The sequence below is a fragment of the Lepus europaeus genome, chromosome 20, assembly GCF_033115175.1.
Source record: "Lepus europaeus isolate LE1 chromosome 20, mLepTim1.pri, whole genome shotgun sequence".
NCBI classification, from domain to species: Eukaryota; Metazoa; Chordata; class Mammalia; order Lagomorpha; family Leporidae; genus Lepus; species Lepus europaeus.
The window spans coordinates 1,128,410-1,154,744 of NC_084846.1; the positions used below are offsets into that span (position 1 = coordinate 1,128,410).

The following is a 26,335-nucleotide window of genomic DNA, read 5'->3' on the forward strand; positions in this document are numbered from 1 at the left end:
ATAAAATAACTCTTTAAAAAAAAAATAAGTGAGAGAGCTGTGCTATTTTTCTTCTTCTCAGAGACTGACAGCAGTTCACAGGCTAATAAAGCAGGAGGGGCGGGGCACACACGGGGCACTTGCGCAGGGACGCACAAGTGCCGAAGGTGGCTCCGCATGTGCAAAGGTCCTGTGGTGTGAAGGAAGATCCGGGGTCCTGGTACCTTCCCCCGGCCACGGGGAAGCGAGCGCATCACACAAACCCCGGGACACTGTTCTGCTCGGGGGTCCTCTCACGGCTCTCTGGAGCCCCGTGGAGCAGATCCAAGCAGCCCGGAGCCCGGCCAGACGCGGCAGTCGCGCGGGCACCAACGGCCGTCAGCTTGCAGCCCTCGGAGAACCGTCTTCCCAGGCCCCACCCCATCCCCGCCCCATCCTCCTGGCCCCGCCCTCTAGGCCCACCTCTTCTCGCTATTGGACAGGTCGGAGAGCTTCGGGTGCTGGTTGGCTGGCACGGCCGTCCGTTAGGGTCAAGGCCTTGATAACCCGTCCCCGAAGCTCGAGGGGGCGGGCTCGCGTGCGGGCGCGGCCGGGGCTGCGGCTTCAGGTAAAACGCCAGCTTGCGGGGTCAGCCTTGGGCGTCCAGTGGAGGGGAGGGGGATCAGGGGACACACTGCGACGGAGCGCTGCGCTTCCAGCCCCTCTGCGGGCTCCGCGAGCGGCGACCGGGCAGGTGCAGTCACCCGGGGAGACCCAGGTGGGCAGTGGGCAGAACGGGGGTGGGGTGGGGTGCTCCGGGTCAGGAGACCGCTCCCCCTAGCCCTTCAGGAGCCAACTGGGGGCGCTTGTTCGCCCCTAGCGCCCTGGCCAGTTCCCCGGCGTCTCTGCCGGACGGCCTGGGCGCCCGGGTCCAGCCCACTTGCACCGGACTGGGGGGTATGTGTTGGGGGGGGGGGTGCGGAAATGGTGTTGGGGGGAGGCACGGCCGCCCCCGGACCCGCGGACAATGGGCAGCGGATGGGACCGCCCCGGGGCCTTTCCTGTAGGAAACTGCTCTGTCTTTGCGAGGTTGACCCGGTGGTGGAGGTCGGGGGGCCACACCACCTCCTTCCCGCTGTCGTCCTCCAGCCCGCCTCGGGGGTCTGAGAGTCCCGCCCCAGCACTGGGGACGGGGGCAGGGGTGGTGCCAGCCTCCAGGATCCCGAGGCGGGGAGGCGCCCCCTCCCCAGGCCCAGGACCCGCAGTAGAAGCGGCAACCCCTCCCCACCCCCACCCCCGCCCCGCCGAGTCCCGAAATAGTCCCTGGGGCGGGCGTGGGGGCGTGTGGCTGCGGCTCTGACGGCCTAATAAGGGGGTCTCAAGCAGAAGATCCGTATCTAGCTGTGACAGCCGGGCCGGGGAGCCATTGCAGAGCCCAGCGCAGCTACACGCCCCCTACTCCGGAGAGACTGCACCCCTCGAGCCGCCGAGGAGTGCACCTGCCTCTCCATACCGCCTGGCCCCTGGTCAAGAACTGACAGGTGCAGGCTGGGAGGGCGAACCTCCCTCCTCCCGCTCCCCTGCCCCTCCTGGAAAGGGAAAGCGGCTCAAATAGAATGACCAGGCCAGGGGGTCTGGTCTGGCCCAGCTGCCGCTGCGCTGTGTGACCTTGGGCAGGTCACTTAAAGGCCCGGTGCCTCAGTTTCTCCATTTGTACCGTGGAGAGAGGGATACTGGTAATAAGAAGGCCAACCTCGAGCCTCCTGGTAGGATTTATAAAACAGGTTCATGTCAGTGAATCGCTTAGAATAGAGCTTGGTCTAGAGCAGAAGCCAGAGGGTTGATTTCGCTGTTATACTCCAGAGCATCCGCCCATTTGGCAGCTCAGCTTGGTCTTAGGGCGACCCACAGCTGTTTTGTCAGAGCCCAGCACCTCAGATTTGGGTGGGGCCAGGTCACAGGAGGAAGGGGCCGACCCCACTGAGTCACACACCCAGACCCCTAAGCCCGGCCCAGGCTTTTTCCAAAACCCAGATCTTTCCCGGCAATTTCCTGAAAACAAGTTGAGAGAGGCACGGGCTGTCCTTGGCGATGACCCTCTGCCCTGCTGGCCAGCGGCTCACAGCCGGTATGAGGTGACGGGAAGCAGCTGCTGGGGACCGGAAGGGGCCCCTCTGAAGCTTAGGGGTGGGGACCAGAGAGACTGGATGCAGGTGGGGGGTCGGAGTCGGGACAGTTAGCAGGCTGGTGGGTGCTCAGTGAATGAGGGCATCAGGAATGCAAGAGCCCAGAAGGGGGTGGCTGGTGAGGGGTAGCCATGTGGTTGGCCCAGGTGGGCAGTGGGCCAGGGAGAGGATAGATTGGGTCTGGCAGAGGTCAGGTGCAAAGCTGTGCCTGGGGACTGCTGGCCAAGGGGTCCCTAAAAGGTACGCAGAGTTCAGCCTAAGGATGTTTCCCACAGGCGGCCGACGTAATGACTCCGGGCCTCTGTTTCGCTGTCTGTAAAATGGGAATGATGGTCTCTACCTTGCAGGGTTGAATGGAATTACATTTCATCAGGCAGGGCATGCTGGAGGCACTCAATACAAGCAGCTTCCTGCCCCTGAAGGTTTTCCATTTGGGTTCTCCAAAGCCCTGTCTTGCCTGCTCTGTGTTTCTTAGTGAAACTTCTGGACACAATATTTGACCTTGTTAAATAGCACCTGGTTAGGTATGTGCCAAATCTCCCTCGCTTTCTTAGAGACCCCACCATTGGCTCACTAGGCTAATCCTCCGCCTGTGGCGCCGGCACCCTGGGTTCTGGTCCCAGTCGGGGCGCCGGATTCTGTCCCGGTTGCTCCTCTTCCAGTCCAGCTCTCTGCTGTGGCTCAGGAGTGCAGTGAGGATGGCCCAAGTGCTTGGGCCCTGCACCCGCATGGGAGACCAGGAGAAGCACTTGGCTCCTGGCTTCGGATTGGTGCAGTGCGCTGGCCGTAGCGGCCATTTGAGTGGTGAACCAACGGAAGGAAGACCTTTCTCTTGTCTCTCTCACTCTCTAACTCTGCCTGTCAAAAATAAAACAAACCCGAGACCCCATCATGTCACCTGAAGGGTCACTCTTTTGTCCCCTCCCCATGTATAGCCACAGCTCTGACAACCTGAGTGCTTGTCATTCTTTTTTTTTTTTTCTTTTAGATTTATTTATTTGTTTGAGAGGCAGAGATATAGACAGAGAGAGGGAGAGACAGAGAGAAAGGTCTTCCATCCACTGGTTCACTCCCCAAATAGCTGCAATGCCTGGACCTAGGCTAATCCAAAGCCAGAAGCCAGGAACTTCTTCCAGGTCTCCCACGCAGGTGCAGGGGCCCACACACTTGGGCCATCTTCCACTGCTTTCCCAGGCCATAGCAGACAGCTGGCTTGGAAGTGGAGCAGCGGGAACACAAAATGACACCCATATGGGATGCCGGGGCTGCGTGCAAGGCTTAACCTACTATGCCACAGCACCGGCCCTTGTTTGTGGTTCTATCACAAGCTCCTTCAAGCCAAGGACAGAGCCAGGGGGCAACTCAACTGAGGACCTTCCAGCAAGACAGGTGTCTTCAGTGCCTCCATCTTTCCTGTAAGGTTCTTACAGGTGACCTTGGCAAAAATTCAGAGTATAATTACATATCTCACTTCATTTCTCTAAGGAGGGAAAAAATTTTGAGAGACTCTTTTAAAAAAATGATTTACTTGGGCCAGCGCTGTGGCGCATCGGGTTAATGCCCTGGCCTGACATGCCAGCATCCCATATGGGCACGGGTTTGAGACCCAGCTGCTCCTCTTCTGATCCAGCTCTCTGCTGTGGCCTGGGATAGCAGAAGATGGCCCAAGTCCTTGGGGCCCTGAACCCACGTGAGGGACCTGGAGGAAGCTCCTGGCTCCTGGCTTCCAATTGGTTGCAACTCCAGCCATTGTGGCCAATTGGGGAGTGAACCATTGGATGGAGGACCTCTCTCTCTCTCTCTCTGCCTCTCCTCTCTCTGTGTAACTCTTTCCAATAAATAAATAAATATTTTAAAAATGATTTACTTATTTATTTGAAAAACAGAGTTACAGACAGTGGGGGAGAGAGAGACCTTCCATCTGCTGGCTCACTCCCCAAATGGCTGCAATGGCCGGGGCTGGGTCAGGCTGAAGCCAGGAGCCTGGAACCCACTGTGCTGGCAGAAGCCCAAGTGGGCCATCTTTCACTGCTTTCCCAGGCCTATGAGCAGGTCAGAAGTGGAGCATCTGAGATACTACAACTGATGCTCCCATATGGGATGCTGGCATTGCATGCAGTGACTTAACCTGCTGTGCCACAATGCCAGTTAAGAGCAGTGATGTCACATATTCCCCCGGGAAGGGACAGAAACCCTAGCTGAGGTCTGGCAGCAGGAGGGGAGGTCCCTACATTCAAACTGTCCAGGTCTCTTATAGGAGGAGGAAAGAGAGTGCCTGTGTGCATAGGGTGGGTGGGGTGGGGTGAGGGGTCCCTGGAGAGGTGGGCGTGGGTGGAGCTCTAGTGCCGGGCCCACCCTCATCCTTCTGGGGCCCCCTTTCAGGGTGTGACTGACAGCCACTCCAGGAATCATGGCCAAGTTTGCCCTGAACCAGAGCCTGCCCGGTGAGTGTACAAAATGCATCCTGCCTGTGGACACGGATCCACACCATGTGGACACAGCCCTGCAGTTCCTCCTTCGCTCAGTGGCCATGGCCAGAGAGACTCTTCTGAAAGGTCCTCTGGGCAATGCCATGACCCTGGCGCTCCCTGACACAGGCGCAGCAAGTGCCCTCCCCCATGGCCCCTGCCCAAGCCTTCAGCTCTTCTCCCCTCCCTCCCACCAGTCTGCTGGGAACCTCCTGGTTACTCCAACTGACCTTGCTCCCTTGCACCCCCGGGTCTTTCCTTCTAGAAGCCTCCTGTCCCCAGCTGCTTCCTCCTCATTATTTTAAGTTCCCGTCCACAGGAAACCCTCCCTGCTAACCAGAGCCAGTGCCACACCCCCTCCAGCTATCCTCCATTCCATCCTGCTAGTATTGTGCTTGTTAGGACTTTAAGCGCCACTTGGAAGGCAGAGATGTGTGTGGTCGTTCATTGCTGTGTCCCCAGGGTCTAGAAAAGTGTTTGGCGCATAGTAGGTGCTCACTAACCGCACCATCGCTTGGGTGATTGGATACAGATAGGAGAGTCTGATGTGTGTGGGTGGGTTTGGTGCGGGTGCAGGGGGAGTCTCCTCGGCCTGACGGCACACCCTCCTTGGCATGCCCGCAGACCTGGGTGGCCCTCGCTTGTGCCCGGGCCCCAGCGGGGGAGCACGAAGCCCGAGCTCGCCCTACTCAGTGGAGACGCCCTATGGCTTCCACCTGGACTTGGACTTCCTCAAGTACGTCGAGGAGCTGGAACGCGGCCCTGCTGCCCGCCGCGCCCCGGGACCCCCACCTCCACGCCGCCCCCGCGTGCCCAGGTCCGGCCTCGCAGGTGCGCCCAGCCCAGGGGCCTGGACATCCAGCGAGTCTCTTGCCAGTGACGACGGTGGGGCTCCAGGGGCACTCTCCCCGGGCGCGACCCCGGGGCTCCTGAGGCCACAGCTGTCGCCGCGCGCGCCCGTGCGCAACCCGCGCGTCGAACACACGCTCCTGGAGACCAGTCGGCGGCTGGAGCTGGCGCAGGCGCATGAGCGCGCGCCCAGCCCTTCCCGCGGGGCCCTACGGAGCCCACGCGGGTCCGGCCTCAGCAGCCCCGCTCCCAGCCCCGCCCCCAACCCGGCCCTCGCCTCGCCGGGCCCCGCTCAACTGCAGCTGGTGCGCGAGCAGATGGCCGCGGCGCTGCGGCGCCTGCGCGAGCTCGAGGAGCAAGCGCGCGCTCTGCCCGAGCTGCAGGAGCAGGTGCGCTTGCTGCGCGCGGAGAAGGCTCGGCTGCTGGCCGCGCGAGGGCAGCTGGAGCCGGATGCGGAGGCCGAAGCGCGTCCAGACAAGCTGGCCCAGCTCCGGCGGCTCACTGAGCGCCTGGCCACCTCCGATCGAGGCGTCCGCGCCAGAGCCGGCCCCAGGGCAGACTGCCCCGACGGCTTGGCAGCGGGACGCAGCGAGGGGGCTCTCCAGGCTCTCGACCGGGCGGCCGGAATCCCCGATGGGGAGCCCCACACCCGGGAAGCAGGCACCGAGGCCGTGCCCGAGACCCAAGAGGCGAGTGCCCAGGCTGCGTGGGAGACCCGGGAGGCCAGCGTGGAGGCGGCCCCTGAGACCGTGGAGGCGGACGCATGGGTGACCGAGGCGTTGCTGGGGCTGCCCGCGGCTGCCGAGCGCGAGCTGGAGATGCTGCACGCCAGCCTGGAGCACCAGCGCGGGGTGAGCGAGCTCCTGCGGGACCGGCTGCGGCAGCTGGAGGAAGCCCGCGAGGCTGCAGAGCAAGCGGCGGCCGCGGAGTCCCAGCCGCGCGAAGCCGCCACCCAGACCCCCTGGAGCAGTGCTGAGAAGGCCACGCAGACCGAGGCCCCAGCCGAGGCCCCTTCCCTGACTCAGGAGAACCCCCCGGGACCCACAGATGGAGACAGGGCCGTGGCTCCTGCAGGTGAGTGCTTACCCCTCGCTCAGCCCTGGTTGTCCGGCCGCGGGACTCGAACTCACTGCTCTCACCTGCTCTCCACCAGGCATCCTCAAATCCATCATGAAGAGGAGAGACGGGACCCCTGGCGCCCAGCCCAGCCAGGGGCCCAAGAGCCTGCAGTTTGTCGGGGTCCTCAACGGAGAGTGAGCACTGCGGGGACCTAGACGGGGTGTGAATCCCAGCTGCGCCCCTCTGCGCTCCGCGTGACCTCGGCAGTCCTCAGTTTTCTCATCTGGAAAATGGGAGACAGCCGCTTTCCCCCACTCTGGCAGGAGAGGCTTAGCCCATGCCTCCCCCGCTTTGCCTCCAGGTACGAGAGTTCGTCCAGTGAGGAGGACAGCGACAGTGAGGACGGCGGCGCAGCCGAGCCCTTGGGGAGCAGCTCCTCCGGCTCCGGCTCCGGGGATGACAGCGGCGGGGCGGCCGATCCCGGGCCCCCGGGGCCTCCCAGCGGCGAGGACACCCAGGGCTTGGAGCCTGAGCCCGAGGCCGAGGCCGAGGCCGAGGCGACTCAGCCTGGGGCGCAAGGGAGGTGAGCGGCGCCAGGGGCCCGGGGTGGGAGCGCCCGCGCCGTCGTGGGCCACCGCTGCTGAGCCTTGCTCCGCCTCCCCTGCAGGTGCGAGTTGAGTCCGCGTTTGCGCGAAGCGTGCGCCGCGCTGCAGAAGCAGCTGAGCCGACCGCGTGGGGTCGCCCGCGACGGCGTGAGTGCTCGGAGAGCCCTCTCCGGGGGGCCCTCCGTGACCTCCTTTTAGGGAAGCACGCCGGGCTTCCTAGAGCATGTGCGTTTTTGGGGGGAGTGTCCCCAACTTCCATCCCCCCACACACACCAGGAACCTCCCCGGACCCCAGGTCCTCCAAAGGGATGTTCGCTCCACAACAGCAATGACCTTTCCCTCGGTCCCCAGCCGCAGCCCCCTCCGGCAAGAGCGAGCTCTGGCGCTTCGCCTCACTCCAGGCTCTGCCAGATTCTATCCTGGACAGGAGCAGTAGCCTCATCCCTGCCCTGACCCCCGGGAGCCTGGGTTCCCCACCGACTGGATCCCTCTCTGAAAGGGGCGCGGCCCTCCTCGGCAGCCTGGATCGAAGCCCCGCCGTGCCGCCCCGGCTCAGCCCTGCGCCCTGGGCGGTCGCTGACGCCTGCTTTGCTCTCATGCCTGCAGGGCGCGGCGCGCCTGGTGGCCCAGGAGTGTCCAGCCAGCGGCGCTCCCAGGCGGAGCCCGTGGCCGGGGTGCTGCGAGGGCTGGCGCACCTGGGAGCCGAGCTGCTAGCGCACGTGGTGAACCTGGCGGACGGCAACGGGAACACAGCGCTGCACTACAGCGTGTCCCATGGGAACCTGGCCATCTCCAATCTGCTGCTGGATACGGGTCAGAGCTAAGGAAGGGAATGAGGGGGCCGCGCGGGGGGAGGCAGACCCAGGCTGGGGAACCTTGGGGGGGAGTGGCCAGTAGAGGGCGCACTGGCCCGCCCTCTGGTGATAAGGTTCGTGGAGGAGGGATCGCCCACCAAGGTCCCGCCGTCAAGCCCAGCTCTGCCTGACCCTCCTTTGCAAGGACAGGGAATACTGGGCTTTGGGAATATAGGTAGACCTCTTAATTACTTAATCTCACCGGCCTTGGTTTGCTCATCTGTGAAATGGGTGCAGCAATTCCTCCCTCCCTGGGCAAGTTGCCAGGTACGTAGTGGGAGGTGTGGTGGCTGTGCCTTCTGTCACTTCACCCCAGTATTCAGTCTACGGCGGAGGTACTCATCGGTTGAAGCCCTGACTGCTCTCTCCGGGCCTCCTGTCCCCCACTCACCTGCCTCAGCTCCTCCCCTGGTGGAGCCGAGATGCACGCTGGGTGCATAGATACTTACTGAATTGGGAGGACACCGACACGCAGAGACTTTCCTGGGGGACTGAGCCAGGAGCCCCCCCCCCCGTGCCCTCCTTCAGATCTGCTAACCTCCGGGCCTGTCCTTGGAGGCCTCTCTCCTCACTGCAGGCTGGTCCACCTACCACACAGATCCCTCCCATCCCTGCAGGACTTGGTGACCTGGGAGAGGGCACAGCTGCCCAGGCCAGACAGGGATGGTGCATTTCCTGGGCACATCACGCCTTGGAGGGGGCTGGCAGGGTGAGGCAGGCACCGGCTGCTGGGCTAGCATTGTGGTGCAGCAACTTAGGCTGTGGCTTGCAAAGCCGGCATCCCGTAACAGAGTGCCAGTTTGAGTCCCAGCTGCTGCACTTCTGATCCAGCTCCCTGCTAATGTGCCTGGGAAGGCCATGGCATGGGAGACCCAGAAGGAGTTCCTGGCTCCTGGCTGCAGCCTGGGAGCAGGCATCTGGGGGAGTGAACAGCAGATGAAAGATCTCCAGCTCTTTGTCTCTATCACTTGGCCTTTCGAATAAATAAATGATCTTTAAACATTTTTATTTGCAAGTCAGATAAAGACTTCCCGGATGCTGGTTCACTCCCCAACAGCTGCGACTGAGCCCGGCTGCAGCCAGGAGCTGGAAACTCAAATCCACCTGATCTCCCACATGGGTGCCAGCAGGGACCCAGGCACTTGAGCCATCACCTGCTGCCTCCCGGGTTCACACAAGCAGGAAGCTGAAGTGGGAGCCGGGTCGTGGGCATCCCAAGCTGAGCTAAACAAATGCTCACCCTTGTTCTTTGCCCCTACCTGCATGCTGTCATGGGAACCCGGCCCTTCCTCCCCCAAGACCCCGAATCTTCTGGGCACTCCCCACCCCCCTTGTGTAGGCGCTGCTTCCTCTTCCCGGCCCCCCTCGGCACCACTTGCCCTCACTCAGACCGGCACCATCTCCACCCCTTCTCCTGGCTTCTCCCCTCTGCTTCCACTCGCTCCTCACTTCTGGAATCTCAGACCCCGGCCTGTTCGCCTCTCTCCAAGCTGGCTGTCCAGGGTGGACGGTCCCACTTGCACTGTAGGTGAGGGACCCTGGATTCTATCCCCTAGGGCTTGCAGGACTCAGTGGGTTAAGGCCTCGAGGGACATCCTGCTCCTTGTTGAGGGTACTGAGCACGGGCTGTTCCTGCCACTTCCTCATCATTCCTGGGGCCTACCAGGAAGAGGAGAACGGGGTGGGCCACAAGAACCAAGCCGCAGCTTCCCGGGTTTTCCTCGTGGGTGGCAGCTCAGACTTGGGCCTTGTTTTGCTGCTTTTCCCAGGCCATCAGCAGGGAGCTGGATGAACCATCACCCATACAGGATTCTGGGGTCACAGGCACTTTAGCCACTCCTTCACCATGTAGGCTCTTTCCTGGGTTTGTCTCCATCTCTCCACAATGTAAACTGGATCAGGACCCGTCTTAACACGACCCTGTGTTAAGATGATATCTGCAAGCATTCTTTCCAAGTTCAAGGGTGCTGGGGTGAGGACTTCTAAGGAACACCCTTGGCGCCTGTAGGTCTTGGTGGACAGGGACCCGTGTTCCAGGAGCAATGGGGAAGCAGGCTTTTTAAAAAGATTTGAAAGGCAGAGAGGAGACAGAACCCTCTGCTGGCTCACTCCCCAAATGCCTGCCAGCCAGCAGGTTTGGGCCAGGACTTCATCCAGGTCACCCACTACCTTCCCAGGCACATAGCAGGAAGCCTGACTGGCACAGAGCAGCAGGGGTGCCAGCTGGCACTGACAAGGGGATGTGGGCACCCCACGGCCACAGGCCACTTCCCCAGTGGTGGTTCTGGCCATGAAAGCTGGGGTGGATTCCAGAGACCAGGGTAGGGGCTGGTGTTGAGTCCCAGCTGTCCCCCGAGTCCTGGGTGGAGTTCCTGACCCCTCCTGGCTGGCCTAGCCCCAGCTGTTGTGGCCATTGGCGGAGTGAACCAGCAGCTGGAAATCTGTCACTCTGTCTTTCAAATACAACCTTAAAGAGCAGGGTGGAGATGGCGACTTGGTGGGTGGGAGCCATGAAAACACTTGCTCACTCAGTGAACCAATGTGCACCGGGCACTTACTGCGTGCGGATATTGTTAAGTACTGAGGGACACAGCAGCGAGCAAACCACGTCTGCCCAGCCTGAAATACCGAGTCTCAGGTTTCCGAGGGTGTGAGGGAGAAGCCCTGTGGGCATTAAAGGAGAGCACTGCTGTTCTGCCTTGGAGGGGGCTGGGGGTGCCCGGCTCCTGGCTGACCGGCCACTTCCTCCCAGGGGTCTGTGAAGTCAACCGCCAGAACCGAGCCGGCTACTCGGCCCTCATGCTGGCTGCGCTCACCTCTGTGGGGCGGCCGGAGGACATGGCTGTGGTCCAGAGACTCTTCCGCATGGGGGACGTGAACGCCAAGGCCAGCCAGGTACGCGGACGCCCGTGCCATGCTTGTGCGTTCAGGGGCGCCACCTCCCCAGTCTCCGTCCTGCCCTGAGCGCCCCTTCTCCCTCGTCCCCCAGACAGGGCAGACGGCCCTCATGCTGGCCATCAGCCACGGCCGCCAGGACACGGTGGCAGCCCTGCTGGAGTGTGGGGCGGACGTGAACGCGCAGGACGCAGACGGGGCCACGGCGCTGATGTGCGCCAGCGAGTATGGACGCCTGGACACCGTCCGGCTGCTGCTGGCCCAGCCAGGCTGTGACCCTGCCATCCTGGACAACGTGAGGCACTGCCAGGGGGTGCGGGGCGGTGTCCAGGCGCGGGCTCAGGGACCTGACTGTCCTTTCTGCAGGAGGGCACGAGTGCCCTGGCCATAGCTCTGGAGGCCGAGCAGGATGAGGTGGCCGCCCTGCTACATGCACACCTGAGCTCAGGCCAGCCCAGTCCCCAGGTGAGCTGCGGTAGAGACCAAACCCCCCGATACACACCAGGCTTAGGGGAGGCCCCTCTCCCGGGGCTGCACACAGGACTCCCTACCTGGCTGGCATTCGATCAGGCTGTAAACGGGGAAGTGGTTGGCAAAGAGCACCCACCTTCTGTGTGTGTGCATGGGTTCCTGCTACCTGCACATGGGGCGACTCACGTTGAAGGAACCAGGAGCCCTTGGCCTGAGGCAGGTGCAGGGAGAAGGGCAGTTCTGGGAGTTTGCCCGGGAGGGGAGGGGTTCTCAGCGGAATCACCTGGTCCACTGGGCGGGCGCCGGCCCCACTACAGAGCTCCAGCACCTCCCAATCAGAGGGGCAGAGGCGGGATGCAAACCAGGCAGCCTGGCTCTCCGCACAGGACGCCCCCTCTCAGTGACCACGGTGAGGGGCGAGCCCACAGGCAACAGCAGGACCCCTCCTCCCTCTCTCTAGAGCCAGTCACCCCTGGACTCCTCCACGGCCACCCCCGGGGAAGGAGGAGGCGGCGACAGCGAAGGGGACCCCCAGCCTCAGTGAGCTGAGCTGGACCTGGGTGCAGGGAGATCTCTCCCCCCCCAGCCTCGCTCTGCAACGCAGCAGGGACCAGGGACCCATACAGCCCTGCTCTGCCCATCCCCCACGTTCTTTCCCAATAAAACGTTGCTGGAGACGAGCCTACTGTGTCTGTGGCAGGGCAAGACAACACGTTAAAGTTGGTCCCCCTGCTGGGGAAGACCACAGCACCCCCTCCACATCCAAGTGTTCAGGGAAATGGTGACCCCCCGGGGGTCCCCAACAGTGGCCTAGTGAAACCCCAAACCACCCAGACGAGAGCTGAAGCTTAAACACAATACAGACGGTTTATTTAACAACGGCAGATCATCCCCTGCGCCAGGTCATCGGGACATCCGGGAACCCTGTAAACAGAGCCGTGCGTGAGACAGGCCCTCCAGCAACAGGCCGACCCCACCCCCGCGCTTAGCGAAGCCCCCTGCCCCCAGCGCAGAGCGTCCGCCGTGCACCCACCGGCGGCGGCATCAGCGCAGCCTCCGAGCCTCCCGCTCGGACTCCAGCAGGGTGAGCACGTCGCCCTCCCGCACGGGGCCTTTCACGTTGCGGATGATGGAGCGGCTCGTGTCGTCCATGAACTCCACGCGCACCTGCGAGCCCGCGGGGAGCACGGGGGAGGAAGCCGATTTGGGATCAGAAAGGACAGGGGCCGGGACAGAGACGCTCCGGGGGCTGGGGGGGGGGGGCACATCTGAGCCCCAGGAATGAGGGGCACCGCCCTCGGACTCCCACGACCCGCGCGGGAGGCTCCCGGGTCCTCTGCCCGCCCCACGGAGGCCGAGTGCCGTCAGCGGGAGGGCTCGGAGCCGGCGGCTGACTCCGGGCCACGGGAGCGTCTGCCACCAGGGCTCAGGCCGCGGGAAGCCGGCCGGCCGCCCCCACCCGCTCACCTGCGTGCACTGCCCCTGAGAGCCGGTCCTGCCCAGCACCTTGGTGACCTAGAGGGGAGAAGCCGGGTCAGCCTCGGCCCGCCCGACTCCTCCGCCACCCTCCGTCCTCTCTCCGGCCCCCGGACTCCCGCCTCGCCTCACCCTGGCCAGTTTGATGGGCTGCACTCTACTCGTGTCCATGATGGCGGCTCGCGGCGGACGGGCGGAGAGGAGTCACGTGCTTCGGGGACAGCTTTTATACGGAGCCCCAGCCCCGCCCATTCACGCTCTCGCGAGATCACGCGGCGCCCTTCCCGGCAGCCCGCGCGGCGAAACGTCACCGGCGCCCTTCAGCGCGCTCGGAAGATGGCGTCTGCTACCCGGGTTATCCAGCGCCTGCGGAATTGGGCGTCCGGGGTGCGCGGGGCGGATCGGGCCCTTCTGGGGGGTGGAGCAGGCTGTGGACTCCGCGCGTCCCGGCCCGCTTCCGCCACTTCTCCCTCCTGAACCCGGATCTTTCACCCAGCCCGGGGTCTTTCTTTCACCTGAAGCCCGGGATACACCTGCTCCCTCCTGGCCCTTGACCCTCTCCCTGGCCCGGGACCCCGGCTTTCCTCCGCAGGGCCCATATGCCTGCCCCGACTGCCCGTCCCGTGCCCTCCCGTTCATCTGCTGCTCCCCGAGTCGTCCCTGCCCCCTCTCCTCTCCCCTCCCGGGAGGCCCTCTGACCTCCCCTCTCCTCCTCCCACAGCAAGACCTGCAGGCGAAGCTGCAGCTGCGCTACCAGGAGATCGCCAAGCGGTGAGCAGGCCCCGCTCGCTGCCCGGCCTCCCGCCCCGGGCCTCCGTGTCCCGCAGACCCCTGGCGCGCCGCGCCGAGCCCCGCGGCAGGCTGCACAAGTTTGCCTGCGGCCTTGCCGGTGTCTTCGTGCAGACCGGTGGAGCAGCCAGGCCGGGCGTGCGTGAGTGGATCCGCAGCCCGCGCGGTTAATGGTGTCGTCCTGGGAAGACACGGGGCCCAGACGCTCAGTGCTTTGCCTGAAGGTGACGGCTGGGGTTGGAACCAGAAGTGTCCTGCGGAGCGCTAAGGCGTTCTTGGGGATAGGGCATCCGTCAGAATGGAAGGGAGAGGGAGAGAGCGCCCAGTCACTTGGACGGACAGAGCCTGTGTGAGGACGACCACGGCGGAGGCAGTGGCTGAGTGCCTGGCCCGGGAGGCTGGGCAGAGCCTTCAGGAGGAGGAAGTCTGTGTGGCTGGGACTTGCTGACCACACGGGGTCAGAGGGCCGGTCGGCAGGGGCTGTGGCGCAGCGGGTTAATGCCCTGATCTGCAGTGCCTGCATCCTCTAAGGGCGCTGGTTCGCGTCCCGGCTGCTCCACTTCTGACCCAGCTCCCTGCCTGGGAAAAGCAGCAGAGGGTGGCCCCAGGGCGTGGGACCCTGCTACCCGAGGTGGGAGACCTGGAGGAGGCTTCTGGCTACTAGCTTCAACCTGTCCCAGCCGCGGTCGATGCAGGCATAGGAGTGAACCAGTTAGTGGATGGAAGATGTTTCTCACTCAAGTCGCCCTGCCTTTCAAATAAATAAAAATAAGTAATAGCGGAAAACGGTTTTGTAAATGTTTTCATTTTTTGAGGATGGTGGCGCCCTCTGGCGGTTCATTTTTGTCTCCCCGTTGTACACCTGGTTCTTTTTTTACTTTCTCTAGGCCAGGGAGCAGAAAGCTCTGAGCACGTGTACAGAGAGGCTCACAGGTGCATGACTTAAATGAATCATTTCTTTAGGAGTGTTTATTTATTTATTTATTTTAAAAGCATGGTGACAGAGATCAATCTGTCCACTGGTTCGCTCCCCAAATGGCTACAACATCTAGGGCTGAACTACACTGAAGCCAGGAGCTCCATCCATGTCTCTCACGCTGGTGGCAGTGGCCTAAGTAACTGGGTCATCATCTGCTGCCTCCCAGGAACGTTAGCAGGAAACAGTATTGGAAATGGAGTAGCTGGGACTCAAACCAGCACTCCAACGTGGGATGCTGCCCGTGCAAGTGCAGCACCAGCTCCTGACTTTAATATAATATGTTGCTTTCCACATTAAGGATTTTATTTTATTTTAATTTTTAATTTTATTTTTTTGACAGGCAGAGTGGACAGTGAGAGAGACAGAGAGAAAGGTCTTCCTTTGCTGTTGGTTCACCCTCCAACGGCCACTATGGCTGGCGCGCTGATCCGAAGCCAGGAGCCAGGCACTTCTCCTGGTCTCCCATGGGGTGCAGGGCCCAAGGACTTGGGCCATCCTCCACTGCACTCCCTGGCCACAGCAGAGAGCTGGTTTGGAAGAAGAGCAACTGGGACAGAATCCAGTGCCCCGACCAGGACTAGAACCCGGTGTGCTGGCGCCGCAAGGCGGAGGATTAGCCTGTTGAGCCACAGCACCGGCCCTCAAGGATTTTATTTTTTAAGATTTATTTATTTACTTGAAAGAGTAACAGAGAGAGAGTGACAGAGAGAGAGAGAGAGATCTTCCACCCACTGGTTCACTCCCCAAATGGCTGCAGTGGCTGGGGCTGGGTCAGACCGATGCCAGGAGCCAAGAGCTTCTTCCAAGGGTGCAGGGGCTCAAGCGCTTGCGCCGTCCTCGGCTGCTTTCCCAGGTGCATTAGCAGGGAGCTGGGTCAGAAGTAGAGCAGCTGGGACTTGAACCAGCACCCATATGGGATAACAGTGTTGCTGCTTTACCCACTAGGCAACAACACTGCCCCTCCCCCATTACACATTCTTGAAATTATTATTATATTTGAGAGGCAGACAGTGTCTCCCATCTGCTAGCCTGAGTGCCCACACTAGGTGGGGCTGGGCCAGGCTGAAGCTGGGATCCGGGAACTCGGTCTGGGTCTCCATCTGGGGGACAGGGAGCCAAATGTTCTCTCCCAGAGTGTGCCTGAGCAGGCAGCTGGAATTGAGAGTGGAGCTGGGACTCGGATATGGGATGCAGGGGTCCCACGTAGGTCTTAGCTGCCGGGCCAAATGCCTGTCCCTCGGCCCTCCCTCTGGGAAGCCCCTCTTTGTTTCTGAATGTAGCATTCAGGCTTCTTGGTAAACTCAGCACAGGGTTTAGCCCCAGCCAGGACCAAGAGAGCGCTGTTCACCCCCTCTGGCTGCAGGGCCTGGATGTGTCACCACGTGGTGGCAGGAAGTACAGAGCCCTGGCGGGCTCCAAGGGTGAGGCGCTCTTTGTGAAATAAGCCTTGATCCTGGCAGGGTTCTGAAGAATTTCCCAGATAACAGGAAGCTCGGGGTTCCGTAGCCTGGCCTTTGTGGGGGTGTGGGGGCGGCTACTCAAAGATGGGTTAACTCGGAGGCCGCTGTACCCGTGTTTTTTGCACTGCAAGTGCTGGTCAAAGCCCGTACCATGGCCTCGCTCCCTACTGGGGGCCTCACATGGGTTCCTCCACAGCCCTGCCTCCGGGGCAGCTGGGGGCCTGGGCTTGTGTTACTTGCGCATCTGGAGCAGAGGCTGCCACTTGATCCCTCCCCCCTTAGCTGTGGCGGTGACGTGGGGACACCCACGGCGGGGCCCTGAGAGCTCTGCCCTGTGTCAGTGTGCTTCAGTGCCTCTGTCTTTGTTTCCTAGCACCCAGCCTCCTCCCAAGCTCCCCGTGGGCCCCAGCCACAAGCTCTCCAACAACTACTACTGCACCCGCGACGGCCGCCGCGAAGCCGTACCCCCCTCCATCATCATGTCCTCTCAGAAGGCGCTGGAGCCAGGCAAGACCTCAGAGAGGTGAGGCCTCCACGTCGCTCGCCCAGAGCCGCCATGCAGCCCCGGAATCCTCTGTTCATAGAAAGATGACTTTTTTTTTTTTTTTTAAAGATTTCTCTATTTATTTGAAAGACGGAATAATGGAGAGAGAGGGAGAGACAGAGATCTTCCATTCACTCCCCAAAAGGCCACAATAGCCAGGGCTGGGCCAGGCTGAAGCCAGGAGCCAGGAATTCCTCTGGGTCTCCCACATGGGTGGCAGGGGCCTGAGCTCTCAGGCCACTTCCTCTGCTTGCTGTCTTCACACACATGTTGGCAGGGAGCCGGGTCAGAAGTGGAGCAGCCTGGACTCAAACTGGCACTGATATGGGATGCGGGTGTTGCAGGTGGTGGCTTAGCCCACTGCGCCCCAGCGCCGGCCCCCGAGGTTACTTTCAAGAGTCCAGTACTGGAGCATCAGCAGCTGTCCAGACTGCAGGGGGCTTCTCAACCCAAAGTCCTCTTTAAAAACATTGTTTTCCATTTATTTGAAAGGCAGAGAGACAGAGATATTTCATTCACTGGCTCACTCCGCAAAAGCCCACAACAGCCAGGGCTGGGCCAGCCAAAGCCAGGAGCCAGGAGCTCCACCAGGTCTCCTGCATGGTAGCAGGGACCTAAGTACTTAAGCCATCACCTGCTGCCTCCTCGGGTGCACAGTAGCAGGGAGCTGGATTGGAAGCAGAGGAGCCAAGACTCAACTAGGGACTGCTGGGCCAAGCACCCCCTGACCGCCAAGAGCATATTTAATCCAGCCCTGCCCAGGGCAGGGCTCTCCCCTCAGCAAAGCAGATAGAATCCTGGGGTTCCTCCAGGAGCCCTGAGAAAAACTCAAACAGTACTGTTTTGTATTATTCTCTCTCTTTTTATAAAGATTTTATTTATTTATTTGAGAGGAAAGAGCTATAGACAGAGAGGGAGAGACAGAGCATCCGCTGGTTCACTCTTCAAATGGCTACAACGGCTGGGGCTGGGCCAATCAGGAGCCAGGAGCTTCCTCCAGGTCTCCCACGTGGGTACAGGGTCCCAAAGACTTGGGCCATCCTCTGCTGCTTTCGCAGGCCATAGCAGAGAGCTGGATTGGAAGTGGAGCAGCCGGAACGCGAACCAGCACCCATATGGGATGTCAGCGCTGTGGGCAGTGGCTGTACTCGCTATGCCGCCACACTGGCCCCCCGGCTTTTCTGTCTATAAAAACCAACCTCTTCTGCTCACTGGAACCTTCCTTCTATTCCATAGCTCCCATCCCACACTAGTGCACCTAGTTTTGATTCCCAGCTCTGGCTCCCGACTCCAGCTTCCTGCTAACAGACCCAGGGAGGCAGCAGTGATGGTCAAAGAACTGGGTTCCTGCCACCCCGGGAGAGGCTTGGGTTGAGTTCTTTCCTCCTGGCTTTGGCCTCAACCCAGCCCAGCCTCTGCCGGTTTGGGCATTTGGGGAGTGAATCACTGGATGGAAGCTCTTTTGTGTCTCACAAATAATTATTTTATAAAGCAAATTAAGATCTTTAAAATGTTTTTAATTTTGTCTTTAACTTAAAACAATATTTTTTTAGGGGCCAGCGCTGCGGCGTAGTGGGTAAAGCCACCGCCTGCAGTGCCAGCATCCCATATCGGTGCTTGTTCAAGTCCCAGCTGCTCCACTTCCCATCCAGCTCCCTGCTACTGCACCTGGGAAAGCAGCGGAAGACGGCTTAAGTGCTTGGGCCCCTGCACCCACGTGGGAGTTGGAAGAAGCTCTTGGCTCCTGGCTTCAAATCCACCCAGCTCCAACCATTGTGGCCATCTGGGGAGTGAACCAGTGGATGGACGATTTCTCTCTCTCTCTGCCTCTGCTATTCTGTAACTCTGCCTTTTAAATAAATAAATCTTTATTTTTTTAAAGAAATGCAGCCTTGCCGATATATTTTTTTAAAAAAGATTTATTTATTTGAAATGCAGAGTTACAGAGAGAGAGAGTTAGAAATGAAGAGAGATGTTCCATTCACTGTTTACTCCTCAAATGGCTGCAATGGCTGGGGCTGGGCCGGGCCAAAACCAGGAGCCAGGAACTTTTTGGTTCTCCATGTGGGTGCAGGGGCTCAAGGACTTGGGCCGTCCTCTGCTGCTTTCCCAGGTGCATTAGCAGGAGCTGGATCAGAAGTGGAGCTGCAGGGACGTGAACCTGCACTCATATGGGATGCCAGCACTGCAGGTGGCACCCTTGTAGGGCATCCCCACCCTGTAGGTGGTGAGTGCTGGTGCCCCAGGAACAGAGCAGTGACCAGCAGGGGCGCTGCAAGTAACAGGAAGGGGCCTTGTCCTCACTGCGGGGTTGTGAGCTGGGGAGCCAGGGCCCCTGCACAGGGCTGGGGCTTCTGAGACGCTCGCCTCTGCCCTCCAGATCCGGAGGTCTCCGCAGGCTTCCCGGGCACCCTGGCCCTAACTGAAGCCCTTTTCCTCCCCCAGCGCCCCCGTGGCGGCCACAGAGAAGAAGGCAGTGACTCCGGCTCCTCCCATGAGGAGGTGGGAGCTGTCCAAGGACCAACCCTACCTGTGACTGACCTCTGGCGGCCGCCGACTGCTTCTCCTGCTTGGATTTTCTTCAGGGACAAAGTGACCTAATTTATGACAAATACATGGAGTTCCAATATTTCTTCTCTTTTTCTGTTTAAGATTTGTTTATTTGAACGGCAGAGAGAGAGCGAGCTTCCATTTGCAGAATGGAAATGCCTGCGACAGCTGGGGCTGGGCCAGGCTGAAGCCGGGAGCCTGGAGCTCCATCCGGGTCTCCCTGTGCGTGGCAGGGGCCCAGGCGCCTGTGCCTCCCAGAGGGCACATTCCCAGGGAGGACTGCAGTGGAGCAGTGAGAGCTTGGGTGGGGGCCAGGATCCTCAGCGGCGGCCGAACCTGGAGCGCCACAACGCCAGCCCCTCTTTTTACCTTTGGAGCTTCACCCAGCCTTTGGGTGAAGTTGGTGCTGAGTCAGCGCTCTAGGGGTGGGAGCCGGGTGGTGGTTCCTGACTTCCAGGGTGAAGGGGCAGGTGACATGGGGCAGGGCCCTGGAGACTGGCCTGTCCTTCCCCTGAGAATGGTGGGAATTGGCGACCCCTCCTGGGAGGTGGGGGGCAGCAGGGCCAGCCACGAGCTGCTCACCTAGTGCCAGTGCTCCAGTGAGCAGCCATCAGCAGCTTCCCACCGAGGCCAACCTGCCGCTCAGCAGACAGCAAGGGTGGCCCACCCAGGCAGGTCAGGAGAGGCCTCCCTGCGCCAGAAACCACTGTGCTGGGGCCGGGGGTGGAGGGTGGGGTGAGGTGGAGGTAGCCCAGGGAGGAAGGGCCCCTGTGCAGCAGCGAGCAGGAGAGAGTGCAGGAGAGATGGGCCGGGTCTCTGCACGGGTCAGGCTGTTCTCCCTGGAACACCTGTGCTCTGAGCGCTGTATGCAGTGAGACCTGGGGAGGTCGAGAACTGTGCCAGGCAGCTGAGAGCCCCCTCAAACCTCTACACGTGGTCAGCTCCGCAAATCCACGCCTCCCTGCCCGAGGCCTGGGCCTCCTCAGGCCGTCCTTTCCCTCCGCCCTGCCCCTGCGCACCACTGCCTCTGCACCCCTTCTCGCCTGAGGTGTACTACGGGACAAAGAGGCACCCCAGAGAGACCTGCAGCCTCGGGCACGGGCCAATAGCGAAGCCCTTTCCGGGTAAATCTGGTGCCTGCGTGCAGCCTCCTGGGGACTCGGTGAGGGGGGGCGCCCAACGCTGGCACTTGGCAGTCTGGGGTCCTGCTGGCTGCCAAGGCAGAGCTGTCGACGGGCTCCTTAATTTCCCAAAGAAAACATTGCAGCCCCGGGTCTTTCTCCTGGGGTCTGGGAGGACTGAATGAGGCGGTCGATGGGGTGCGTGAGACCTACCCAGAGGGGGCGGTCACAGGACCCCAAATCAAGAACTGGCCCACTCATTCATTCACTTGTTGACCAAGGACTCGTTGAGAGCCTACTCTGTGCCAGGCCCTGGGGATACAACCCTGTGCTCCTGCAGCCGGCGTCCCGGTGGGAAATCAAACAATAAAGCCACAAGCAGTTTGTAGGACTGGCGGCACCTGCAGTCCCAGGGAGGGGATGGGGCGTGCCTGCGGGGAGAGGCTACCATATAACATAGGATCATTAGGCAGTAAACTTTGTGGCAGTTCGCATGCGGAACGTGAAACAGCCCGAGTGCACACCGACAAGTTCACTGACATTTCCAGAAGTTCCTGACTGCTTGCCAGCGCCATCCGCTGCGACAGACCTTCTCACTGGGAAAGGTCGGGGAGGGCCTCAATTTTTCTGTGTGCCCGTATATTCTGCTCTTTACGGTACGCATAGCCGCGGGCGCCGCGCGGCTGAACGGCCCGGGCCCCGCCTCTCGCCCGGCCGGCGCGTGCGCGTCCGCAGCAATAAGAGCGCGGCCGGGCCGGCGCGCAGCGTGAGCAGCGGCTGGATGGCGCGGGGCACGGCAGGGCGGACGGCGACCTTGGGCTTGGCCGTGGGCCTGGCCCTGCGGCTGCTGCTCGGCCTCGACCTGGGCCTGGAGGCCGCCCCGACTCCGCTGCCGCCGCGGCTCCGGGCTCAGGCCCCCGGTGAGTGGCCCCCGCGGCGCGCGCCCTCGGCTCCGCCCCGCCCCCGTGCGCGGCCTGCGCCTCGCCATTGGCTGAGCGGCACGTCCGTCCCGGACACTCCTCCTGCACGTGGTCCCGGACCTCGTAGCGTTCCGGGCGCCCGTGGGGAGGGTCCTGAGTGAGGAGTCTTCGCCTAGCTGCCTCCACCTGCCTCCTCCCCCGCACCTGGCCTGCCCCATGTCACCTCCAAGCCGCCCTGCAGCCCAGCGTGGTGGGGAAGGCTGCACAGACTGACCTGTAGCCACCTGCCGCCCTCCAGCTCTTGCCCCCGCCTGCGCCCCCCACCTCCCTCTCCTCGCTGCTCCAGGCCCTGGACCTGTCTCACAAGAGAAATGGAACCCAGTGTGGCTCGGGGCTGGGGCGGGGGTACGGGCGACCTCCCCAGATCCCTCTCGACTCCCAGGTTCACCCGCTTACCCCGCTCCTCCTATCTGGTCCCAGAACTCGCTCCAGAGCCCCCGACTTTTGACGTTAAATGTTTCTCGGTTCTTTTTAGGCAGGATTCATTTCACCCAACAAAACTTTTTTTTTTTTTTATTTACACACAGCCGGTCTCATGATGCTGAGACAGGGTCGCCAGATATAGGCCTTTAACAGCTTGGGGGCGGGGGGAGGGGAGTCACTGGTCTTTCCTACTCCTGTCCCATAAAGCCAGGCTGCCCTGGCTCTCCTGCCTACACACGGCATCGCAGGAGAGCAGGGAGGGAGGGTGGGAAGTGCCTGGGGTTTGTGGGGAGGAAGCCACACCTGCAGGCTCTCAGACCCCCCCCCCCCGGGGGCAGGGAAGGAAGCCGGCTCCGGGTTGTCCACAGCTCTTCCGGGCACCACGGGGCTCTGAGACTGTGTGATCTGCAGGTACAGTGGGCCTGGAAAGGGGCTGCCCGTGGGGAGTGAAGGGAACAGGCAAGAGCCCCAGGCCGAGCAAATGGAGCACGGCCAAGCCAGCAGGTGCTGTTTGCCAGGCTCCTTGCTGGGCCCAGGAGGAAGCCCTGCAGGCCTCCTGTGTCCCTGAGGCTTCCTATGCCGGCCCCTCTCTGGCCCAAGCTTGCCCTGCGGTGGCCAGGAGCACTTGCTGTCCCCCGCACCTGGCTTGGACCCTTGTGTGAACGGTTGTCTGCCTCCTGTCGGGCACTGCCCTGGGCTGGGGTCCTCCACTGAATGTCTAGGACTTTTTTTTTTTTTTTTGACAGGCAGAGTGGACAGTGAGAGAGAGACAGAGAGAAAGGTCTTCCTTTTGCCGTTGGTTCACCCTCCAATGGCCGCTGCGGTAGGCGCGCTGCGGCCGGCGCACCGCGCTGATCCGATGGCAGGAGCCAGGTGCTTCTCCTGGTCTCCCATGGGGTGCAGGGCCCAAGCACTTGGGCCATCCTCCACTGCACTCCCTGGCCACAGCAGAGAGCTGGCCTGGAAGAGGGGCAACCAGGACAGGATCGGTGCCCCGACTGGGACTAGAACCCGGTGTGCCGGCGCCGCAAGGCGGAGGATTAGCCTAGTGAGCCGCGGCACCGGCCTGAATGTCTAGGACTTTTGCTACACCTGGGAGGCAGTGCTTCTTGGGTCTCTGAGAGGGCCCTGAGACCCCTCCCGGGAAGCAATTAAAAAAAAAAAGAAAAAAGATTGATTTATTTGAAAGCCACAGTTAGATCCTCTATCCACTGACTCACTCCCCAAATGGCTGCAATGGCCAGGGCTGGGCCAGGCCAAAGCCAGGAGCCTGGAACTCCAGCCAGCTCTCCCGTGTGAGGCGGGGGCCCGTGTGTACTTGGGTCAGACACTGCATGCCCAGGAGCACTAGCACAGGGCGCTGGCTCAGAAGCAGAGCAGCAGGGACTCGAACCTGCACTCCCAGGAAGTAATGTGAGACCTGAAGATGAGGAAATCTGCAATGCCAGCATCCCATATGGGCGCCAGTTCAAGACCCGGCTGTGCCACTTCCTATCCAGCTCTCTGCTAGTGCTCTGAGGAAAGCGGCAGATGATGGCCCAAGTCCTTGGGCTCCTGCATCCACGTGGGAGACTCAGAGGAAGCTCCTGGCTTCAGCCTGCCCAACCCTGGGCATTGCGGCCATTTGGGAAGTGAACCAGTGGGTGGAAGATCTCTCTTTCTCTCTGTCTCTCCCTCTAACTCTGACGTTGAAGTCAATGAATAAATAATTTTTTTTAAAGATAACCGGGCCTGGGGTATCTAGGGAGGGGGTCACCCGGACAGGCTGGAGGGCGTGGTCGGGTCTGGGAGAACTTTAGGCGGTGGGGTTGTTGTACCTGAGCGAGTGCAAACAAAGGAGCTCCACACATTGATAAAATGTGATGGTCCTTTATTGCCGGCGGTGGAGAGTGGGCTCATGCCCTAAAGAACTCTCGACCCTGAAGCCCAAAGCAACAGGGTTTATAAAGGCAAAAACCGCAAAATCGGGAGGGGAATTCATGGTTGCTAGGAACAGGGGGGAATACATGGTTACCGGGGTCAAGCTGACCTAAAACCTATGCAAAACTAGTATCAATTATAATCTTGACAATACCAGTTACAATCTTAACAATTCCAATTATAATCCTGACATTAATCCAGGTATTGGTTTCAATCATATGTAGGACATAGACAAATTACATTTTTATTATTAACCCAGCTGTAGCCTACTCACTTTCAAGCTTGAGCGATCATGGTAGGGGGTTTCTGTGCTCTGCCAAGTGTGATGTAGCGGACTGCTATTGTTCAACTGTTTTAGATCATAGTTTCAGACCAGAGTCTCACGGTGGGGGAGGGGGGGCACCTTCCCAGAACGGAGTCTCAGCTTCTCCAGAATGGAATCCCTACTGTCAAGGTGCTACTTCAGGGTAACAGGGCTTGGTGGGGCAGAGCAGGATTTCTTTGCAAGGCCTTGGTTTCCCAGTCTCTAAGTGGGGTGGGGCGATGGGACTGGCTGACCTTGACCTTGGAGCCCTGCCTCCAAGGCTTTGTAGCCTCACCTTCTGTAGACGGGTTCACCAAGGGGTGGCCACCGATGCGGTGCCTGTCCCTTGGGACCCGGCCAGTCTCCTGGTGGCCACAGCTAGCCAGCGATGCAGGGCGCTCCTGCAGGAGGGTGCTGACTCGGGCCTCCCAGCAGTCACTTGCTCCCATGCCACAGGCTCCAGCACAGGGTCGTGCCCGCCCTCCAGTTTCCAGTGCCGCGCCAGTGGCTACTGCGTGCCCCTCACCTGGCGCTGCGATGGCGACCCCGACTGCTCGGATGGCAGTGACGAGGAGGAGTGCAGTGAGTGGCCACGCCCCTGGGCGGAGCTTACAGTGGGTGGGGCTGCAGAGGGAAGGGGGCCTGTGGGAAAACAGCTCCCTGTGGGTGGGCGGGGCTTATGGAAGAGGCCTGGCCTTGGGTGGGCGGGGCTTGGCAAGCAGAGCCGGGAAGGTGGCTGTGTGCATTGGACTTCAGAGGACGTGGAGGCTAATGTGGGCTCAAGGCGGGGCCTTAGGGGGAGGAGCTTGTAAGAGGGTGGATCTCACATCAGGGGTGGAGCCTTTAGGAACAAGGCGGGGCTTGCAGAGTCTGGGGAGCTGCCCGGTGGACATCCGGGACCTGACATGTACACTGCCCCAGGGATCGAGCCATGCACGCAGAACGGGCAGTGCCCACCTCCGGGGCTCCCCTGCTCCTGTGACAACATCAGCGACTGCGCCAGTGGCGGCCATCAGGGCCTGCACAACTGTAGCCGCCAGCCCTGCCCGGCGGGCGAGATCCGGTGCTCGCTGGGGGACGCCTGCATCCCTCACACGTGGCGCTGCGACGGCCACCGCGACTGTCCTGACTCCAGCGACGAACTCGGCTGTGGTGCGTGCCCCAGGGCCCTGCGCCCGTCGGCGTGGGACCCACCTGCGTGTGTGCTCCCCACACACCCTGGGCTCCTGCCACTCCCCCTCCCCTCAGTTATCCACTGCCCGGACTCTTGCAGAAATCAATGAGACTCTCCAGGACCGGAATGCCACAACCGCGGGCACCCCCGTGACCCCGACAACTGTCACCTCTCTCAGCAACGCCACAGCCGCCTCTGTCGGGTACCAGGCTGGAAACCCAAGTGCCTATGGGCTCGCCGCAGCTGCTGGTAAGGTGAACAGGCTGCCCTGTGCGGCGGGCTGGGGGTGGCTGCTGCCGGGAACGGGGGTCTGGGCGGGGTCTCGGGCTGCTTGTGTGACCTCCGTGCCGGGGCTCCCACCGCCGTCCGTCTGTCCCCCACAGTGGTGCTGACCGGCAGTCTGGCCGCCGCCACCCTCGTCATGTTGTCCCGACTCCGAGCCCAGGGGCACGTGCCCCCACCGGGGCTGCTGGCGGCCGTGAAGGAGTCCCTGCTGCTGTCCAGACAGAAAACCTCCCTGCTCTAGCATGGACTCTGGCCACCTGTCACACCGGCCCTGAGCGCAGCCAGGCCGCAAATGGGACACCGAGGCAGCCACTTCTGGCCACGTAGAACCCCGGTCCCGAGCTCCTGCAGGCATGGCTGTGGATGTCGGGCGTCCCGGGACACTCGCCGTGGGCCCGGGGAGCTTGGATTGTGGACCACGTGACGTAGCCAGACCCGAGGGGCTGGCCCCAGGCCGCTCCTGGCGGGGGGACAGCTCTGTGCCTGGACACTCCTGGCTGAGGGCAGTGATTAAAGGTGGTTCTCGCCCTCTGCCTGCCTCTGGGACTCTGTCTGCCTTAGCTGGGGCGGCCTGGGGTGCTGCTGCAGTCCCAGTTAGGGGTGGGACTCGGGGACCCCTGTCCTGAGCACCCTGTTAACTGTGCTGCCTCGTACTTCCCGCGAGCCGGGGCTGGCGTGGCGGCCTGCGTTAACATGGGCCCCGGGGCAGACCTCCTCCTGCCCTGAGTCGGGGACCCCCACCCACCCTGATGTTTTCCCCTGTGAGGTGGAAGCTGGGCGTCCTAGGGTGGTCTTGGCTCTGTTCTGCTTTAATTTTTATTTTATGTTTGTTTATTTGAAAGGCAGAGAGACAGATCTTGGTACCTGCTGGTTTACTCCCCAAACGCCCCACACAACAGCCGGGACCAGGCCAGGCCGAAGCCAGGAGCCAGGAACTCCATCCGGGTCTCCCAGGGCCCCAGCACTTGGGCCATCTTCCCGGAGA

The 26,335-nt window shown here is 61.4% G+C and overlaps 3 protein-coding genes across 3 annotated transcripts; all 3 read left to right on the plus strand.

The window, feature by feature from the left end:
- Positions 1-556: 556 nt before the first annotated feature.
- KANK3 (KN motif and ankyrin repeat domains 3) lies at positions 557-12,020 on the plus strand. Its single transcript, XM_062178402.1, is given in 12 exon segments — positions 557-586; positions 4,527-4,588; positions 5,237-6,535; positions 6,615-6,714; positions 6,882-7,103; positions 7,188-7,272; positions 7,732-7,756; positions 7,759-7,938; positions 10,732-10,874; positions 10,969-11,169; positions 11,241-11,339; positions 11,806-12,020. Coding segments are annotated over 11 exon segments (2,472 nt in total). The 5' UTR covers positions 557-586; positions 4,527-4,554; the 3' UTR covers positions 11,890-12,020.
- A 1,107-nt stretch (positions 12,021-13,127) lies between these two features.
- Positions 13,128-19,222, plus strand: NDUFA7 (NADH:ubiquinone oxidoreductase subunit A7). The gene is made up of 4 exons (XM_062178941.1): positions 13,128-13,208; positions 13,543-13,592; positions 16,423-16,572; positions 19,039-19,222. The coding sequence occupies exons 1-4, from the start codon at positions 13,158-13,160 to the stop codon at positions 19,127-19,129; spliced, it is 342 nt and encodes a 113-aa protein (XP_062034925.1). The 5' UTR covers positions 13,128-13,157; the 3' UTR covers positions 19,130-19,222.
- A 1,785-nt stretch (positions 19,223-21,007) lies between these two features.
- Positions 21,008-25,882, plus strand: CD320 (CD320 molecule). Its single transcript, XM_062179172.1, has 5 exons — positions 21,008-21,184; positions 24,348-24,473; positions 24,813-25,043; positions 25,165-25,314; positions 25,449-25,882. Exons 1-5 carry the CDS (start codon positions 21,046-21,048, stop codon positions 25,589-25,591), a joined length of 789 nt encoding a protein of 262 aa, XP_062035156.1. The 5' UTR covers positions 21,008-21,045; the 3' UTR covers positions 25,592-25,882.
- The last annotated feature ends 453 nt before the right edge of the window (positions 25,883-26,335 follow it).